The sequence below is a fragment of the Talpa occidentalis genome, unplaced genomic scaffold (assembly GCF_014898055.3).
Source record: "Talpa occidentalis isolate TD23 unplaced genomic scaffold, MPIMG_talOcc4v2.1 talOcc4.9, whole genome shotgun sequence".
Taxonomy (NCBI): Eukaryota; Metazoa; Chordata; class Mammalia; order Eulipotyphla; family Talpidae; genus Talpa; species Talpa occidentalis.
Genome location: NW_023605305.1, coordinates 69,799,232 through 69,817,948, shown reverse-complemented (window position 1 = coordinate 69,817,948; position 18,717 = coordinate 69,799,232). Strand labels below are relative to the sequence as shown.

At 47.1% G+C, this 18,717-nt stretch overlaps 2 protein-coding genes across 2 annotated transcripts in view; one reads left to right on the top strand and one right to left on the bottom strand.

The window, feature by feature from the left end:
- The window catches only part of RGS14 (regulator of G protein signaling 14), a 19,969-nt gene extending 17,509 nt beyond the window's left edge, over nt 1-2,460 (bottom strand). The window contains exon 1 of the mRNA XM_037500268.2: nt 2,222-2,460. The gene's annotated coding sequence lies outside the window, so the exon portion shown is untranslated. The remainder of the gene's footprint in view (nt 1-2,221) is intronic.
- On the top strand, nt 1,665-18,717 carry LMAN2 (lectin, mannose binding 2). Its single transcript, XM_037499068.2, has 8 exons — nt 1,665-2,091; nt 2,269-2,387; nt 12,857-12,974; nt 13,584-13,663; nt 13,834-13,995; nt 14,079-14,193; nt 16,830-16,949; nt 18,435-18,717. Exons 1-8 carry the CDS (start codon nt 1,899-1,901, stop codon nt 18,593-18,595), a joined length of 1,068 nt encoding a protein of 355 aa, XP_037354965.1. The 5' UTR covers nt 1,665-1,898; the 3' UTR covers nt 18,596-18,717.

Below are 18,717 nucleotides of genomic sequence, written 5' to 3'. Positions count from 1 at the left end.
CTGGCTCTGGTGAATTCTCTCACCCTCCCGTGCTTCTGACTGTACCCAGTGCATGTATAAAACAAACAAACAAACAAACAAACAAATAAATAAAGCATGCCTCTATAAAAAAAAAAAATATATATATATAAACTTTTATGACCCAGAAAAGATGTCATAGCACTTAATCCTGAATAAATTCATTCATTCAAAAGGGCAGCTTCCTAAAATAAAGAGCAACCAATCCAGGATTGCCCGCGTGATCTCTAACAGGGGTCGCTAATTTTATTTTTTTTAAAGATTTATTTATTTATGCATACAAGAGCTGGGTACAGGCCAGAGATGCCGGGGGTGAGAGAATCCACTGGAGACAGAGTGGGGAACAGAACAGGCAGATTGGCCAAAGTACACTGCTGAGCGGAACAGCAGGCGAGTCAGGAGAGGTCTGCTGTGCCATGTGGGTTGCTCCGTGGCAGGCCGGGGATCCAACTCGTGCTGCAGAGGCTGCACCTTGCTTCACAGTGCAGTGCTCATCCCCTTGCCCCGCCAGGGAGGCCCAAGGGGTCGGTAATTTTAACAGCCAGAGAAGCCAGGCAGGGGTTGTAAAGTAGTGGCCAGGTGGAGTCTAGCTTAGAAGAGGAAGGCATTGGCAGTGCCACAGGCCTGGTGTAGTTGGATCTTTTGATGTTTCAGAAAAATGGGAAATTTGTATTTCTAAAGTGAATTTAAGCCTCCTACTTTTTTTTTAAAGATTTATTTATTTATGCATACAAGAGCTGAGGTACAGGCCAGAGATTGGGGGGGGGTGGGGTGGGCGGGGCTGGTGGTGAGAGGATCCACCAGAGACAGAGCAGAGAACACAACAGGCAGATTGACTGAAATACACTGCCGAGGGGAGCAGTGGGCAAGAGAGGAGAGGTCTGCTGCACCATGTGGCTTGCTCCCTGGCCGGCAGGGGATCGAACTCGTGCTGCAGCGGATTGCTTCATAGTGCGGTGCTTAACCCCTTGCGCCACCAGAGAGGCCCCAAGCCCCCTACTTTAAAAATACGGGTAGTTACATCATTATTGAAATAGCATGGGCAAGTAAGAGAGCTCTGCGAGACAGTGGTCCACCAGTTTTCGACCTTTGGTCCACAGTCTGTTTTCCTGCACCGTTTCTGGACGCTTCTTGCTCCATTGAGCGGGCACCATGTTCCGGATGGGTCACGACCGTCACGGGGGTTCCAGGCCAGGATCCGGGTCTGCTCCTCCTGCTTAAACTCAGCTGGTCCTGAGGCGCTGGGAGTAGTGGACGCCCTCAAATATCCAGCTGCAAAGGTGTGTGTGCGAGGGTGGGGCTGGGGGCCCGCTGGCGACCCCAAAGACAGGATTGCTCAGGGTCACTTAATGAGTCCGAGGCAGCGCGAGACTTGGAATTCAGTCCGCCGTGTTCAATACAGAGCTTCATCTTCCTCGAGACTGAAAAAGGTTACTGGAAAGACGGGGCTAATGATCTGCGGCCAAGGACATGATGGTCCCAGCCAGCTCAGTCGGTGCCAGAGGCTCATAAAAACTACGCGTCCCGGCATGCCCCGCGCCGCAGACCGCCCCCGCTGGGCAGCCACTCAAGCTATCTCTCGGTTTCCGTTGGCTGACAAAAGTAACGTGCTAATCCACGATTGGCTGCAGTTCTTGTCGATCGTAAGATCCGGTTGCAGAGGCTGGCCCACAGCTGCCTCGGCGTCTCCAAGGGGATGAAAAGGCCCTGGACCAGAATGGGGGCTGCTCAGCAAAAAAAAGTCGCCGCCCCCTCGGCTGAGAGGTTTTGCTTTTTAACTCCTCGTGCAACTAGGGTTGGAGGGTTTCCGGCCGGAGGCCATTAGATGGCACGCCCGGAAGGCGGAAGCCTAGGACGGAAGTGGCCGAGAGGAACGGAGAATGGCGGCGGAAGGCCTGATTTGGCGCTGGGGCTGGGGCCGGCGGTGCCTGGGAAGGCCTGGGCTTCCCGGCCCCGGCCCTGGCCCCATTTCATTTCTGCTTCTTCTATTTCTGGGGCCGGTGGCTTCAGACATAACTGACGGCAACAGCGAACACCTCAAGCGGGAGCATTCGCTCATCAAACCTTACCAAGGTGAGGCCTGGGGCGTGAGAGTGCGCCAAGCTGGACAGAGTTGGAAAGGGGCGCTCTTTCTCCTGAGCAGAGCAGCTCTGTGGATTTCTTGCCTTTGTCAAGGCCAATCCTGGCATGGCCTCTTACGTACCTGCCTGTGCCTTACAGAGAACGTGCTTATTCGGTCTCTGCCCACAGGGGTCGGTTCCAGTTCCATGCCCCTCTGGGACTTCCAAGGCAGCACGATGCTCACGAGCCAGTATGTGCGTCTGACCCCGGACGAGCGAAGCAAAGAGGGCTCTATCTGGAACCACCAGGTGAGTGGTTCCTAAGTGGCTGGGCACACCGTTAAGTAAGCCATCACTCCCGGCCGCCGCGGCAGCCTTTGGTTTGAAGGCTTGCCCTCCCTCCCCCGCCCCTTCCCCATCTTGGTCACGCCCACCCGTAATAACAAATAATGACGGGACGTTACTGTGTGTCAGGAGCTGTACTTGACATTTTGCACCCTCCTCATTATAGTCTTTCAAAAGCCATGTGAAGTAAGTGGTGTCATCTTCATTTTACTGACCAAGAAGCTAAGACTTAGTTGTAAGTGCTTTACAAAAAGTCGCATGGTAAGTAAGCAGTGGAGCCCACGGGCTCTCTGAACCCTCTCAATAGTGGCATACAGGGAATGATTGGGGACTTTATTGGCTCTTTTGCTGTGTGTTAGGCACTGACCTTAACGTACATGATTGCATTTGGTTTTCAAATAGGCTGTTTGAAATAGATGGTTGTGATGTTATGCAGAGCTAACACAGACAATGGTGTGAGCAGTATTTAAACTCCCATATCTCTGATCTCCAAGCCCAGCAATCTGCTTGCTACATTTCACCCCCTCCACTTGGGCAGTGGAGGAAACCCCTGAGAAATACTTACAGACTCAGTCCCCTTCTCCAGTGCTTGGTTGAGGGTCTTGTCATCAGTACCATGGAGGGACTGCATTTGTGGGCAGTTTTAGTTTCTGTGACCTTTACTCTCAAGGTCAGGGAGCCTTAGGTTTAGCTGGTATGCCACAGGTGACCAAACTAGCAGTGACCAAACTAGCTACTGTACAGACTCCATATTGAGGAAGTGTAGGTCAAGAAAGAGATGAGAGGGGAATAATTTTGGTCTAGGCCGCAACTTGGAACAGAACCTGTACCTGCCCCCACCTGACTGGTCTGTACCCTTCCCACAACCTGCGCTCTTGGCCAGTGTCTTAGTTTTCTCCATTCTTTAGTCCCTTCTGGCTGACTTCCCTGTTTAGGTCTGTCCTTGTGTTGCCTCATCTGCCTCAGCAACTCCTCTCCTTACTGCGAGGGGCATCTGGAGTTACTTTCTTCAGCTTTTGCTCTGATTCTCAGAGCCTGGGGTCTCCTGTGAAGTGGTAAACATGAATTATGTCTGCGCAGTCTGGCCCCTGGCATCTCCAGTCATTCACTTTTTTGGTTTCGTTCCAGCCTCTTTGGCTGCCTTCTTGCCTCAGGACCTTTGCACTTGTTGTTCCTGCAGTCTGGGACACTGCCTTCTGGCTCTTCATGCTTGCTTGGTTCCTTCTCATCTGTTAAGTCTCAGATCGAGTGCCACCCACTCAGACAGTGCTTCGTTAACTACCTTATCTCCCCCAAGTCACCACAGTCTGTCACATTATTCTGTCTTAGGTCTTTCAGTTAATTTTTAAAAATGATAATGTAGCCTTATATTTTTCATGGAAATGAGTTCAGTATAGCAGTGAAGTATTTTTTCTTTAAGGAAGGTACAAATAGTGCTAGAACTGTTTGAAATTGGGTTTAGTCACAAGTAACTTAATTATAGTTGTAGGTAGCTGGTGGTTGGCATTGTCAGTGGCTTGACAATGTCACAGGGCTGGCAATTCTGCACTAGTGTTCATCAGATTTCCACATCCTGGAATATGATTGTCTTGTCCTCTTTTCCTCACTTCCTGATTCAGTTCTAGGGACCTTTCTTATTGGGCTGGCAGGGACTCCCTAAATGGCTGGAGTGTTTCCTATAGTTCCTGAGAGAAATTGCTTGGGATTCTTAGGATTTTCTACCCAGTGCTTCTCTAGAAGTGTGCCTCTGTCTTCAGTGAACTAGAGAGATGCTTTCTGGACTTTGCTCTTTTTTGTCCCTCTCCCTCCCTCTCCTAGGAGAGGCACCAAATTAGTTAACACTCCTGAGCACCTGCTGTCATTCAGCCAGCGATAAGACTGTCCTGGTGTGGGGAGGAGAAATGGTGATGAAGCTGTAACCAGAACTCCAAGGCCCTGCTGGCTGGGGCACAGGACAAGGAGGAGGCTTGCGGGACTGATAAGGTCCATAGATCAGGGGCTAGGAGGCTCATGTGAAGGCTGCAGTAGTGGTCTTTAAGCTCTTTTTGCTGATGTATTGACTGAAAATGTATACTTTCAGTCTTATAAAAGAGTGGCTCTCTTTTATAAGATACTATCCAAAATTACTTGAAAATATTTGCAAAGGACGTAGTTTCCAGCACATTTCAAATGTTGCCCTTTAAAAAATAAAAACAAAAATACTCTTAAGTGTATTCAGTGGAATCTAAATATTGCCATTTGATAGTCACTGGTTTTTTTTTTTTTTAAAAACAAATGTCAAGTGCTTTTTATTTTGCATATGAGAACCACCTGTTTGAATGTGCAATACACTATAAACAGCATATGCCAGTGCTCATGTACAGCAAAGCACAAGTACCTTGAGGCTTACTTTACTATCAGTGCAGTTTCTTTTGTGGTAAGGGGTGATGGCCTCTATTGATAATAATTTGATTTTGATCACTAAATGACTTCTGGGAGGAGAGTGGCCTGGAGGTCAGGCTTAGGTGTCAGCTCCTCCTTTGACTCTAGCTGGAATTAAGACCCCAGCAAAGTAATTTAACCTCTCTGGGTTTCAGTCACGTTATCCATGCATTAGGAAGCTAATCAGAATGTTGATTAATGTTACCAATTTTTTTTTTAATTATACACCCCCTTTGAGTATCTCATGAATACTAGTGATCTTTTTTCCAAAAAATGCACAGATGATTAAGCACAGAAAATTGTGAAGCATTTATCAGAGGATTCACAGATGTGCACAAGGTCCCTTCATCCTTCCTTTTTAAATACTGTGAAGAAACCTAAGTTATACATCAGGTTTTTTAAATTAAACTTATATTTTCTTTGCATTTTCCACATACAGTTTTGTCTTAAATGCAAATCTCTTACTGGTTAGCCTGTCATATGCCTCTGTAACTAAAATATGTATAATAATTTAAACTTTTTTACTTTCTTGGGATCTTGAACTAAGTTTTAATATTTTCTTTGGGCTTATTATAATAATTAGTACACAATTGATCAAAATAAATGCATCACACTTTACACAAATTTTGAATAATTATACAAAAGTAAATTGACTGAGGGGCCTCCCTGGTGGCGCAAGAGGTTAAACATCAGCACTATGAAGCAATCCACAGCTATTGCAGCACGAGTTTGATCCCCGGCCAGGGTGGTGACCCACATAGCACAGCAGACCTCTCCTGCTTTGCCCGCTGCTCCCCTCAGCAGTGTATTTCGTCAGTCTGCCTGTTCTGTTCCCCACTCTGTCTCTGGTGATTCCTCTCACACACACACACCCCCCCCCCCACACCTCTGGCCTATACCCCAGTTATATGCATAAATAAATCTTTATAAAAACAATTGATTGAAATGCAGCTCAATGAGATGTCCCCTCCCCCTCCTCTGGAGGGGTGTGTATGGTCAGAATGAGGCATGCTTCAGCACCATTGCTGCTCTCTGCTTTTATAGATGTGAACACTGAGAAACTGCTTCATTAAATAAATAGCAGCTAGAGTGCAGGGCATTTTGTTATAACAAGGTTACTCAGTATTTTGAACTTATTTTAGTTTATAAACCTAAGTCATGTTGTGATCATTCATCAAAGTGTTCTCTATGTATCAGCTGACTCTTGGATTAGTTCCAGCCTGTCCCTCACCTGCTTCAACTCTATAGTCTTTTTTTTATGTTGTCTGTATCTTGGTCTTTCTGTGCACTGATCTACAGTTTTCCATCTGGTCCATGGAGACTTTCTAGGGTCTGGAGAGTCTGGCGTTCTGAACTTCCTGGTGTACTCTTTCTTGAAACTGATCTCCCTGTGAACATGCAGGGACACCTGAGGGATGAGGGTAGGGTTTCCTACCCCCAACCCCACATTCCTAATCATCCCCCTGTAGGAAGGCACAGCTCACCCCAGCTGGGGCTGTCACCTCAGGCCTTGTTCCCAGGTACCCTGGGCTCTGGAGAGACATTTTGAAACCTGGTTTCTGGGTTGACTTTTGTGTAGGTGAGAGATATTAATTATTTTTTTCAACTGTAGTTTAGTTTCATCAGCATCAGGGAACATAACTCTGATTCTAGTCCTTGGAGATCTGCTGAGACCTTTTGGGCAGGTCTTTTGCAGAGTGCTGTGTCCTTGCAAAGAACTCGATTCTCCACCAGGTGAGCGCAGTGTGCCCTGGGCCCTTAGATCAAGTTGCTTGTTGGGTTCAAATCCTTCCTGACACTTTCGTCTTGTTTTCATCAGTTACTAAAAGAAGTGTGTTAACATTTCTGGGTTTGGACTTGTCTTTGTAGTTCTGTCAGTTTCTGCTTTATGCATTTTGAGGTCAAATTAGGTAATACGGAAACTGAGCTCTATTAGATCTTCATGGTAAGTAGAGTCTCGTCATTTCGAAGAGTTCCCTTCTACACAGTGGTTGGTATAGCTGCACGAGCTTGCTTTTGGTCGCCCTTTGTGAGCCAGACCTTTTTCTGTCCTTTTCCTGTTTCTGTTGTAGAGTTCTCTCTTCTTTAGAGCATATATTTAGGCTTTGTGGGTTATTTTGTTTATTTTTATTGTGGTAAAATACATAGAACAAGTTTACCATTTTAAGCCTTTCTTTTTGTATACTTTTAAATCATTTAACTTGTGAAACCATTCATTCCTTTTTTTTTTTTAAAGATTTATTTATTTATTTATACAAGCACTGGGTACAGTCAGAAGCACGGGAGGGTGAGAGAATTCACCAGAGCCAGAGCGAGGAGCAAAGCAGGCAGAAGACTGAAGTACACTGCTGAGGGGAGCAGTGGGTGGCAGGAGAGGTCTGCGCACCATGTGGGACCCTCCTCCAGTGGCTGGGGAGCAGCCGGGGATTGAACTGGTGCTTCAGAGGCTGCAGGCAGCTTCGCAACCCAGCGCTCAACCGCTGCGCCACTGGGGAGGCCCGAAACCATTCATTCTTATCAGTGGGATGCTCATTGGCATTGAGACAATTTTTTTTAAAATGTAATGACCACCAACAGAAAATGAGTTTTGATTATATCTACACATGTGAAAGAAAATTAAATTCCTCAAATTTTTTTTATCATGGTAAAATGTACAAACATGTAATTGACCATATTTAGATGGCATTAAGTACTTTCACATTATGGTGCCACCACGTTTACCTCCAGAACTTTCTCATCGTCCCATACTGATACTGCACTCATTAAACAGGAACTCCCCCTCCGCACCTCTCCCTGTTCCTAGAAACAACTATTTTACTTTATGTCTCTGAATTTGACTATTACAGGTACCTTATATAAATGGAATCACAGAGTATTTGTGTCTCACTTATTTCACTTAGCATAATATCTTCATGGTTCATCTCTTTATAACAGTAATTTGTGTGTGTGTGTGCGCTTGAGCGTGCACCACATTTTGTTTATCCGTTCATCTACTGATGGACACTTGGGTTTTCTCTATCTTTTGGCTTGTGTAATGCTGCTGTGAACATAGCGATACATGCGTGTCTGTGTCCCTGCTTTTACTTCTTGGGTATGTGCCTAGAAAGTGGAATTTCTGGGTATGATTATTTTATTTTTAACTTTTTGAGGACCACTAAACTGTTTATGCAGTGACTACACCATTTTATACACCCAATATTATTCTATATCCTTACCCATACTTGTTATTTTCTGTTTTTTTCTCTTCTCTTGGGTTTTGGGTTTTTTTTTTTTTTTTTTTTTGGTTTTTTGTAACAGCCAACCTAGTGGTATCAAATGATATCTCAATGTGGTTTTGGTTTGCATTTCCCTGATGACTAATGATGCTGAGTATCTTCCCATGTGTTATTGACCATTTGTTTATCTTTTTTTGAGAAATGTCTTTTTAAGTCCTTTGCCCACTTTTGAGTTGGGTTTTATGTTGTTGAGTTTTAGGGACTCCCTATATTCAGCAGGTCCTCAAATCCCATCAAAGTTTTTTTGTTATGACATTGATGAGAGAGAAAAAAATCTCAGCCAACAAATTGAAGCAAAGTTATTCTAGGACCTGTTTTTCACTCAAGTTGAAGTTTCTAAGAACTTAATCAAGATATTAAGTGAGGATTCACTGTATTCTGGATATTAGTCCCTTATCATATACGTGATTTGGAAATATTCTTTTTTTTTTTTAAGATTTATTTATACAAGCACTGGGTACAGTCAGAAGCACGGGAGGGTGAGAGAATTCACCAGAGCCAGAGCGGAGAGCAGAGCAGGTAGACTGACAAAGTACACTGCTGAGGGGAGCAGCGGGCAGCTGGAGAGGTCTACGCACCATGTGGGACCTTCACCCGGCGGCCGGGGATTGAACTGGCGCTGCAGAGACTGCGGGCAGCTTTGCAACCCAGAGCTCAACTGCCGCACCACTGGGGAGGCCCGGAAATATTCTTGGGTTGTCTTTCATGCTGATATTCTCTGAGGTGCAAAAATTTTCTTTTTTTTTTTGGCTCATTAACCACAGGGCAGACTTTATTTATAAGACCAGTGTTTTGGGCCTCTCTGGTGGCCTTTTAAATACTATTGCTGAAATAGCTCTGGGAGATATAAAATATAGTAACATCGGAAGTTTTTTTTTGTTTTTTTTTTTAAGATTTATTTATTTATACATACAAAAGCTGGGGCACAGGTCAGAGATGTAGGGGGGTGAGAGGACCCACCAGAGATAGAGTGGGGAACAGAACAGGCAGACTGACCGAAATACACTGCTGAGGGGAACAGCAGGCGAATTAGGAGAGGTCTGCCTCACCATATGGGTTGCTCCCTGGCTGGCCGGGGATTGAACTCGTGCTGCAGAGGCTGTGGATCGCTTCATAGTGTGGTGCTTAACCCCTTGCACCACCAGGGAGGCCTCAACATCGCAAGTTTATACCCTAAGCTCACAAAGGGATGTTTAGTCCTCAGTCAAATAGTTAAAAGCATGTGCTGCAGGAATGACTTCATGGGTTTGTTTAGAACATACTCACACCCTCCGACAAACAGAAAAACTCCTGGATGGAAAACTTTTTACATACAATTCTAATTTAATTCTCCCTACAACTTTACCTCAGCAAAGGAAAAAAATCTGTCTAGATTTATCTATTTGTTTTTGTGTGTACTTTGCTGTCATATCCAAGAAATCTAAGTCTAATGTTGTGAAGATTTTCTATTCTAAGAGTTTTAAGTCTTCAATGCTTTACTTTTTAGATTAAATTTATTTTCAGATAATTGGGGATTTGAATGCAGTTGTAAGAAAGAAAACAGAGAGATCCTTTCTACCCTTAGGTTTTCTTTTGTTACCCAACATTTTACCCATTGCATTTAGTAAATTTCTGGTGCATCTTACTGTTGAATTTCTGTTTGTACTGTCTTCTGTTCTTTTTTCTCTCCAGTCTTCTTTTGGTTGGTTCATTTTTATTCCATCTTTCCTCTTCTATTAGCATGAAAGTTATGTGCCTATTTCCCAGTTATTTAGTGATTACTCTGAAGGTTTAAAAATGCATTATGTTTTACCAAAAAGTCTTAACACTGTCTACTTTTCTTCCTGGACAACACAAGGACACATTCATCCCATTTACCCCCATGTCATTTATTTTAACTTTTCCAATTTAAGTCACACAAAACATTATTGTTTTATGCGGTAGTATTTATTTATTTAGATTTTTGCAAACCTTCATATTTACCATGTCTATTGCTCTTCATTCCTTTTGAGTTCTTTGACTTTACATTTGGATCTGGGTCATTTTTCTTCTCCTTGAAGACTCAAAGACAGTTTGAAGTTTTTTGTTTGAAATTGTCTTAATTTCACCTTCATTCGTGATGGATACATTTGCACAGTATAGAATTCTATGTTGGCTGTTGTTTTCTTTCAACAACATATTCATCTGTTGTCTTCTTGCTCTTAATGTTTCTGTCAGGAAGGTATCAGGCTAATTGTTGCTCCTTTGAAGGTAATCTGTCTTTTTCCACCCCTGTGTCTGCTTACTTTTTGAATGTCTATTTTTCTTTTTCCCTTCCTTTTTCCCTTCCTCTCTCTTTAATGAACAAAGGTATTGATCAGTTTCCTTTTCAGTCTTTTCCTTTGGTTTGTAGGACTTGACATTTGTCGCATAATGTCTTTGAATCAATTTTAGTGTTTGGCCTTCTCTTTAAATATTTCTTCACCTTTTTCTCTCATTTCACATTCTGAAACACCAGTTATTCCTATTTTAGACTTTCTCACTCTTTCCTCTGTCTCTTTATCCACAGTTTTGTATTTGTCATTCATTTGTTCTTTCTGCTTTATTCTGGGTATTTTTATTTCCTGACTGACTTTGATTTCACTAAACCTGTCCTCATCTATTTTTAATCTGTTGTTAAACCTATCCATTAATATGGTTACTTTCAGCTATTTCACTTTTTGGTTCTAGAATTTTTTTTGTAGTGTGATTTAAAAAAAAAAATTAGTTTTCTATCAAAATTCTCAGTCCTGTCTCATATCTCCTTGGATAATATCTGGAGTTTCTGATGACCTATTCCCTCTTTTACTCTCTTCTTTCCTTTCTTCCTTACCTTGGTTTTATTCATATCTTGTCTTTTCACATGCCTGATTTTTTTGTTTGTTTGCATTTGCTTTTGTTTTTTTATTGTATGCCAGATAATGTATTTGTAAAATGTAGTAAAAGTTAAGGTCTAGGTGAGTCCTTCAATCCAGTTCCAGTGATGGAAGACTCAAAGTTGAGCCACAATCCCTAGAAGGACTTTTCTTTTCCCTGCTTGCTTTTGGGTTGTGATCTTGGGGTCTCAGCCCAAAGCATGGTTGGTTCACCAGGCCTTCCACCCCCTCAGCAGGGTTTGGACTCAGGGTTCCTTATCTGTCTGTCCTTGAAAGTTTATTCTCTCCATTACCCCTCTCTCAGAAGCTCAATCTGCAGTTTCTCCTAGAGCCAGTGAACTGTCAAGAACTGAGAAGGCTGAGCTGTCATACTTTGCAAGCTGTCATGCAGGTCCCTGCTAGCTCCATGTGTGCTCCAGGGCTGGGGCTCATGGCCTGTGTTCCTGGTGCCAGGAGCTGGAGCAATGATGATGGACCAAGGAATGCACAAACCAGATCACCCATAATGGAACATAAAGTCTTCATTCTCAGTTTGTGTGTTTTTGATTACAGAAGGGATATATTCATTATATGAAGATCAAAAATAGAAAGTAAACGTTCTCCATAATTAGTTCCCCTCCCAAAGTCACCCATCGTTAATGTTGACTCATGTTCCTTTCATTTTTTCCTCTCTTTACACATGTACTGATCACTTTTTTTCAAAAGTAAGGAGGCACACTGGTGCTATTTTGCAACTTCATTTCCTCTCCTAGAATTTTTGATACCTTTAAGTGCAGAACGAGACCTGCCCAGTTCTGTTAAAAAGCTGCGATGGCCAGGTTGCCCCCACGAGCACAGATGCATTCCCCATCCTCTGGTGGTGTGAGGGTGTGTGTGGCTCTCCATCCTTGTCCACGTTGATATTAATGATCTTTTCCATAGTTGCCAAGCTGGTAGGTCAACAATACCTGGTTTTAGTTTGCCCTTCTGCTGGGCCTTTGTTTCGTCACTTGCTCACACACCCAGCTACAGACTTCCCCTAAGTGAATTCTTGTCAGAGTATGTGTCAACACCTTAGTTTTCATGAACAACTTCCTGATGGTTAAGACCAGGCTTTTCCTGGCTGTGGGCAGTGCTCAGATCCGCATCCTGTGTTCATGTGTTCATGGCTGCTGGGAAGCCTGTGTCTTCTCTCACATCACGGTGGCCCAAAGGCCCAGAGCACGGCCCCGACACCTGTGGCCCCAGCGTCACCACCATTCTGAGGCCAGACTGAGACTGCGAGGGAGGCAGGTGGTCCTAGGGTTTGGAGTCAGCCAGATGTGGATTCAAGTCCCTTAGTTTTGAAGGTTGGTTTAAAGGGCAGACAGTGGGACTGGGAGACCAGCGGGGATTTGGTGCTATTTGTGTGAAAGGCTTGAAGGTGGAGAAGGCTGAGCAGAAGTTTCCAAGTCAGACAGACCTGGGCCATCCACTTACTGTTGTGGACAAGTTCTTTTGTCTGTGAATGTGTTTTATTTTTTATAAAATACCCCTGTTCAAGCAAGGGTAGTCATCCTTCCACAGACCCCAGGACCAGAACAGGAGCAGGGTGGAGGGAGAGGAAAGTGAATTATACTAGAGAAGGCTAGAGTCACTTGGGCAGATTCTGGACCTCAGGCCCCTGGGGATCCTGTATGGCCTCTCCACCTTACCTGTGAGACCCAGAAGCCCCCTTCCTTCCTGCCAAGAATGCTGGAGGAGTCTGTTGGTTTGATGGCATATGTGACACTGCCTCCTAGTCCTTTCCAAGTGCTCTGTCTCAGTGGGGAAGATGCCCTGTGCTGGGTCACCTCCTGGGAAGGCCCCAGGGGTTCTGAGCAGCCCCCTTTTGCTCTCCTTCCAGCCCTGCTTCCTCAAGGACTGGGAGATGCACGTCCACTTCAAAGTCCATGGCGTAGGAAAAAAGAATCTCCATGGAGACGGCATCGCCTTGTGGTATACCCGGGACCGCCTGGTGCCAGGTAGTACGGTGCTCCCATGGGTGGTAGTGTCTGTGTTCAGGGACCTTCCAACCCCTGCACCTTCCATTAGGGTGTTGCTGCTTCTCTTCCAGTAACCTGGGACCTCGGGGTCTGCGGGTGGGAGGAATGTCCCTTCAGGCAGAAGAGCAGTTGGATCCCACAGCTCAACTCTGTACCTCAGTGTGGCCTGGTCTTGTATGAATGTATTGTATCATTCTGCTATTTTAAAAAGTTATTTTTTAAAAGCAAAAACAAGGAAGGCTGTGTGATCTGCAAAGTCTGCAGACTTTCCTCTCTGGCATGTGACAGGCAGTTGCCAGTTCCCAGTTGAGAATGTGGGATCCTTCCTGTGTATCCACCTGCTTTTCATAGGCTGGGTTCCCCCTTGTCACCTGACACCTCAGCTCATGGCCACAAGCTGTCCCCTCATCTCAGGCTTCAAACTTTAGTCTTCTTTGTTGTACCCCTAGGACCACTCACCTTGGAGACCTCTTCTCTTTCCTGACCGCAGATTGAGCTCTCTTGCCCCCACCCACACTGGCATTACTTGACCTCCTGTGGGAAAACTCCAGTTTCTCCCATTACGAGAGAATCTCCTTCTAATTCCAGGTCCTGTGTTTGGAAGCAAAGACAACTTCCATGGCTTAGCCATCTTTCTGGACACATATCCCAATGATGATACCACAGAGGTAGGCCCCTGCTCTTGCCCTCAGAGCAGGACAGGGTGGGCTGGGGGCTGGGCCCCAGAACTTCCCCCAGGCCCTGGCACAGTTGGGGCCTCTAGGGATCAGGGCAGTGGGGGCCCCTGCTGCCTTCACAGACTCATCGGGTCTTGGAGTAACCGGTGTCTTGGTCTCAGCGCGTGTTCCCGTACATCTCGGTGATGGTGAACAATGGCTCCCTGTCCTACGACCACAGCAAGGATGGACGCTGGACCGAGCTGGCGGGCTGCACTGCTGACTTCCGCAACCGCGAGCACGACACCTTCCTGGCTGTGCGCTACTCCCGGGGCCGCCTGACGGTGAGCACCGCTCTGCAGGGGCTCAGGGAAGCGGGAGGGTGGCCTTGTGCCTGGGGCGCCTTTGACCTGCTGGACGGCTGCAGGTGATGACTGACCTCGAGGACAAAAACGAGTGGAAGAACTGCATCGACATCACCGGCGTGCGCCTGCCCACCGGCTACTACTTTGGCGCATCGGCTGGCACTGGTGACCTGTCTGGTGAGTGCTGGACTGAGCCGCTTGCTCTTGATTGCCCCTGCTCTGGCAGGAGCTTGCCATGTGCTTGCTTTCTTGAACTTCCTTATCTGGTTCCAGTCTCAGCCCGCTTTCTTCCCCTCATCCTGTGTCTGTCAGCATGTGTGCCCCCAGGGCTCCTGCACTCTCTTTTCCTCTGTCCTATCTTCTCACCCACTTGCAAGTCCTGCTGACTTTGTCTTCACAGCACAGCAGGCCGGACGCTTGTCCCTCCTCTACTCCCCAGCTGGTTGAGGTCACCATCTTCTCTCATTTGCGCTCATTGGAACCTCCCGGGCACTCCCCTGCCATGCCAGACCCTACAGCCTTCCTGGCTCAGCCAGAGCGCCCCATCAAAGCTGACTGAGGCCTCGTCACTCCTCCCTTCCCTCTAAGTCCAGGCCACCATGCATCCCAGCAGTGGTCAGTCAGGCCCTCCTGTGTGTCCCCACCTCACACCCCCACAATTTACATTGCCTCCGGCTGTTCTCAGACACACCCCTGCCCTCAGTGCTTGTCTCACCCCAGCTCCTCCAAGTTACACTCAGGTGTCACCTCCCAGGTGGCCTCTTTCCTGGTTTCCTGGGCCAGGAAGCAGTGTGGAGGCACCTACAGAGGGCTTGTTTACCCAGGCTGGAGCCTTCCAGGGCCTGTCCTCCAGCCACTGTCCAGAAGCCTTCCCTGACCAGAGTGCCCATTTAATATGAAAATCCCATTGTATACCCAAAAGAGGGGAGATGGTCTCATAAGACCTTCACTCCTGTTACCCGCTTCAGTAATCACCAGCTTGTTGCCAGTCTGAGGTTTTTTTCATTATAGGCAATTGATAATTTATGGCACACAAGGTTACTTGTGTCTTCTTGTGATTTTTGTTTACAGAGAATCTAATAAATGTATTGATTCACTGCACATTGATTAAATGTAGAACTAGACTTCTAGGAGGGAAAATCTTTCTCTGTGACAGTACGTCTAACTTTACTTTTTTCTGATTGTGTTTATTGAGATAAAGTTGGTTTATATCATTGTTTTTGTTTTGGGGTTTATAGGTTCACATTGTGCCCACCGGCGAAGCCCCAGTTATCCTCTACCATATTCCACTGGGTCCCCTTCCTCCCTGATCCCGCCTGTCACCCTCCCCTTCTGGTTGCCTCAGTTTTGCAGTCAGATTTCTAGGGTTTGTTATTGGCTTGGTTTTATCTGATCCTTTGTTTGTTTTTCTCTATTCCACATATAATTAAGACCATGTGGTGTTTGTCTTTCCCCTTTTAACTTATTTCCCTTAGCATTATACCCTTCAGTTCCACCTACTTGTATCACATGACAAGAGTTCATCTTTTTTTCTAGCTGAGTAGTATTCCATTGTGTACATATGCCACAAGTTTCTAACCCACTCCTCTGTCCTTGGGCACTTGGATTGTTTCCACAATTTGGCTAATGTAGATAATCTTGTCGTTGCTCGTTGTTTCATGTGGCTCCACCATGGTCTTGGTTTTTGAGTTTTACCTAAGAGTATTTCAGCCTGTGTTGTGAGATGGTTCTGGGAGCAGAGCGGTGCAGTGGCAGGTGGATGGTCTCTGAGGCTACTGGAGAGGCCAGGTTAAGAGTGCTGGGGGTGGCCATGCATGGAGTGTCTGAGCTTGCGTCATGGTGCTATGACTAGCAGCCTCTGACGCTGGGTAGTTACATGATGTTTCTCCCTTTCTCCCTCACGCAGCTGACACCATTGGCAGTTTGAGAGTTGAAGGGGCTTCTCCAGGCTTACCCAGGAAGGGTGCAGATGGGAGCTGCAGTCTGACCCAGGTCCCTCCTTGTCCTTGCTCAGGGGCTGTGCACACTGGCTGTCAGGCACTGCGTGGCTCTGACAGTTCTTTAGGCTCCCCCTTTTTCAGACTCCAGCATCCCCATCTTAAACAAAGCCTTTCCTCAGGTTCTAGTCAGCTAAAGAGGTAAGAGCTGGGGTCAGGTTCACTGACACCCGTATCTGGAGCCTAAGCTCCCGATCTCAAAAGTGGGATCATTAATGGGTGTCTGGCAGAGCTTCTCTCCTTCCCTTGCTCAGTGGACCCTGGCCTCTCCCAAGCCTCTGGTATGGTTGGTGGCCGCATATGGGGCCGAGCCTTCATCTGCGTCCTGTGCTTGGGTCTCTGTGACAGCACTGTCCTGCAGCTGCCCACTCAGAGGAGGCTCGAGCTTAATCAGCCGTGGAGCAGTATCTACTTCCATGTTCAAGTAATACTGTCTGCCTGGTGGCGTGCCTTCCGTCTGACATGGACTTTCTCATTTACTTGCCTTGATAACTGCAGGATGAAGATCATTAGCCCTGTTTTACAAACAAGGAAGCTGAGCCTCAGAGACGAGAGCAGACCTGTAATTTTATACCTGGGAGTTTTTGATATAAAAATCTGTGCTTTATTCTCTCCATGCTGCCTCCTCTCATGGGTCATATTCTGGAATAGTGCCCACTAGGGTGACTAGAGGTCATTGGGAATAAAACAGGCCTGGCGAAGGGTGTGAGCATTGGTCTCCCCTCACATGACTGGGCAGCGCCTCTGGGGTGGGACATGGGCCATATGCCTGGGAGAGCTCCACGCCCCTTAGCAAGCTAATTCTCTGTCTTGCAGACAATCATGACATCATCTCCATGAAGCTGTTCCAGCTGATGGTGGAGCACACACCTGATGAGGAGAACATCGACTGGACCAAGATTGAGCCCAGTGTCAATTTCCTCAAGTCTCCCAAAGGTACATGCCTGGGCCCAGGTGACTGACAAGTGGCCCTGATTCATCTGCGGTTGTGGCTGCGGCTTGGGCTCTTGATCATCATCAGCACTGAGGCACAGATGTGTGAGCACCGGGTACTGCTTCTCCTGTGCTCGGTGCTAGGACAGCGGATAGTTTGTTGATGTAGGTGACACTGATACTGCCCATGTGGGGTCTCAGCTAGCGCCTGGGAAGTAGGTCTTGCCACCTGGTCAAGGGAAGCTAAACCCTTGGGTTTCCTCAGCTCTAAAAAAGTAAAGGCATGGTTTGACTTTTTGTTAAACCCAAAGCCTGGGCTTTTCCCTTGACACGAATTAACCACTACTTCATCCTCACAGAGCAAGCGTTCTGGTTGGAGAAGTGAAAACCACCCCAAGAACCCGCAGGTCATGCCTCCAGGCCTGACAAGTGAATGAAGTGAGCTGGGGTGCAGGTTTAGCCTAGCCCCATGCCACTATGTGGGGTGTGAGCAGGGGTCCAAGATTCAGTAGGGCATTTCAGTTTTTTAAGGTCCAAGTTGCTTTTCAACATTTTGGGGACCAAACACATCCCACCATAGAGCAATGTTTGTGGTGTGCTGGATACTGCCCCAGGGCTCAGTCTAGGGGTTGAGGCAGAGAAGCGGACAGAGGGCGCTGTGGGACCCAGAGGCCCAGCAGCACATGAGGAGCGCCTCCATTTGGGACTCTGGTTCAGTGGCGGCTGTTGCTCTTATTTCGCAGAGATAGAGACAGGCCTGCCCTGGTCACAGTGTGCGGGAAAGGAGGACGCCGGCGGGCTGTGGCTGGTGTTCAGGTGATCTGAGAGGGAGTTGCCTGAGGGTGCTCCGCAGTGCAGTGGAGGGCTGTCGCAGATCAGGGCCTGGGCTCTGAAGGGCAAATAGACTTGAGTCCAAATCCCAGCTCCTCCACCCACAGCCTGGTGAACTGGAGAAAGTCACTTTCTTAGCACACAAGACCCACAGCCCACAGAGGTTGCAATTACAGGAGGTACCATGTGTGACATAAGTCACCAGTGTTGTCAGTAGGCTGAGGAGTGGTGTGGCCAGAGTAGTGAGCAGTTTGTGGGGACTTAAGACCTGGGAAAGACCCCCTCAGGAGACACTGAATTCATCCAGGTGTGTGTCTAGGCAGCCTTTACCAGGGCTACAGTTCTCCAGATGGGGACCTCGGACCACTGCTGGGCGGGGCAGGCTTTGAAGGCAGGTCCTGGGCCTCCCCTGGGTAGACTCAGGCTTCTTGTAGCAGGAGCACTGGCCTCCATCCTGGGGGCCATGGGTGCCAATGGGACCACCTCCTGCCCCCTCCCCAGCCCCTCACCATGACAGTGTGAGTGGGCCTTGGCCTCCACCTTAAGGGTGGCTGTGGGCTATAACCCCACCTGGCTGGCCTGCGGCACTCACTCTGGCCCCAGGAGCCCACATGCCTCTTACTGGGCTTCTTCACTCTGCCCTTTCTTCTCCCTCAGACAACGTGGATGACCCGACAGGGAATTTCCGCAGCGGACCCCTGACGGGCTGGCGGGTGTTCCTGCTGCTGCTGTGCGCGCTCCTGGGCATCATCGTGTGTGCTGTGGTGGGGGCCGTGGTGTTCCAGAAACGGCAGGAGCGGAATAAGCGTTTCTACTGAGCAGCCGGTGCTCGGCTCGGGCCTGATGAATGTGAACTTTTTTTTTTTTACTGGGATTGTAAAAGATAAAACAAGATGACCTTATTTCTTAACCATTTCAAAGAAATAATTAAAGTATTTTC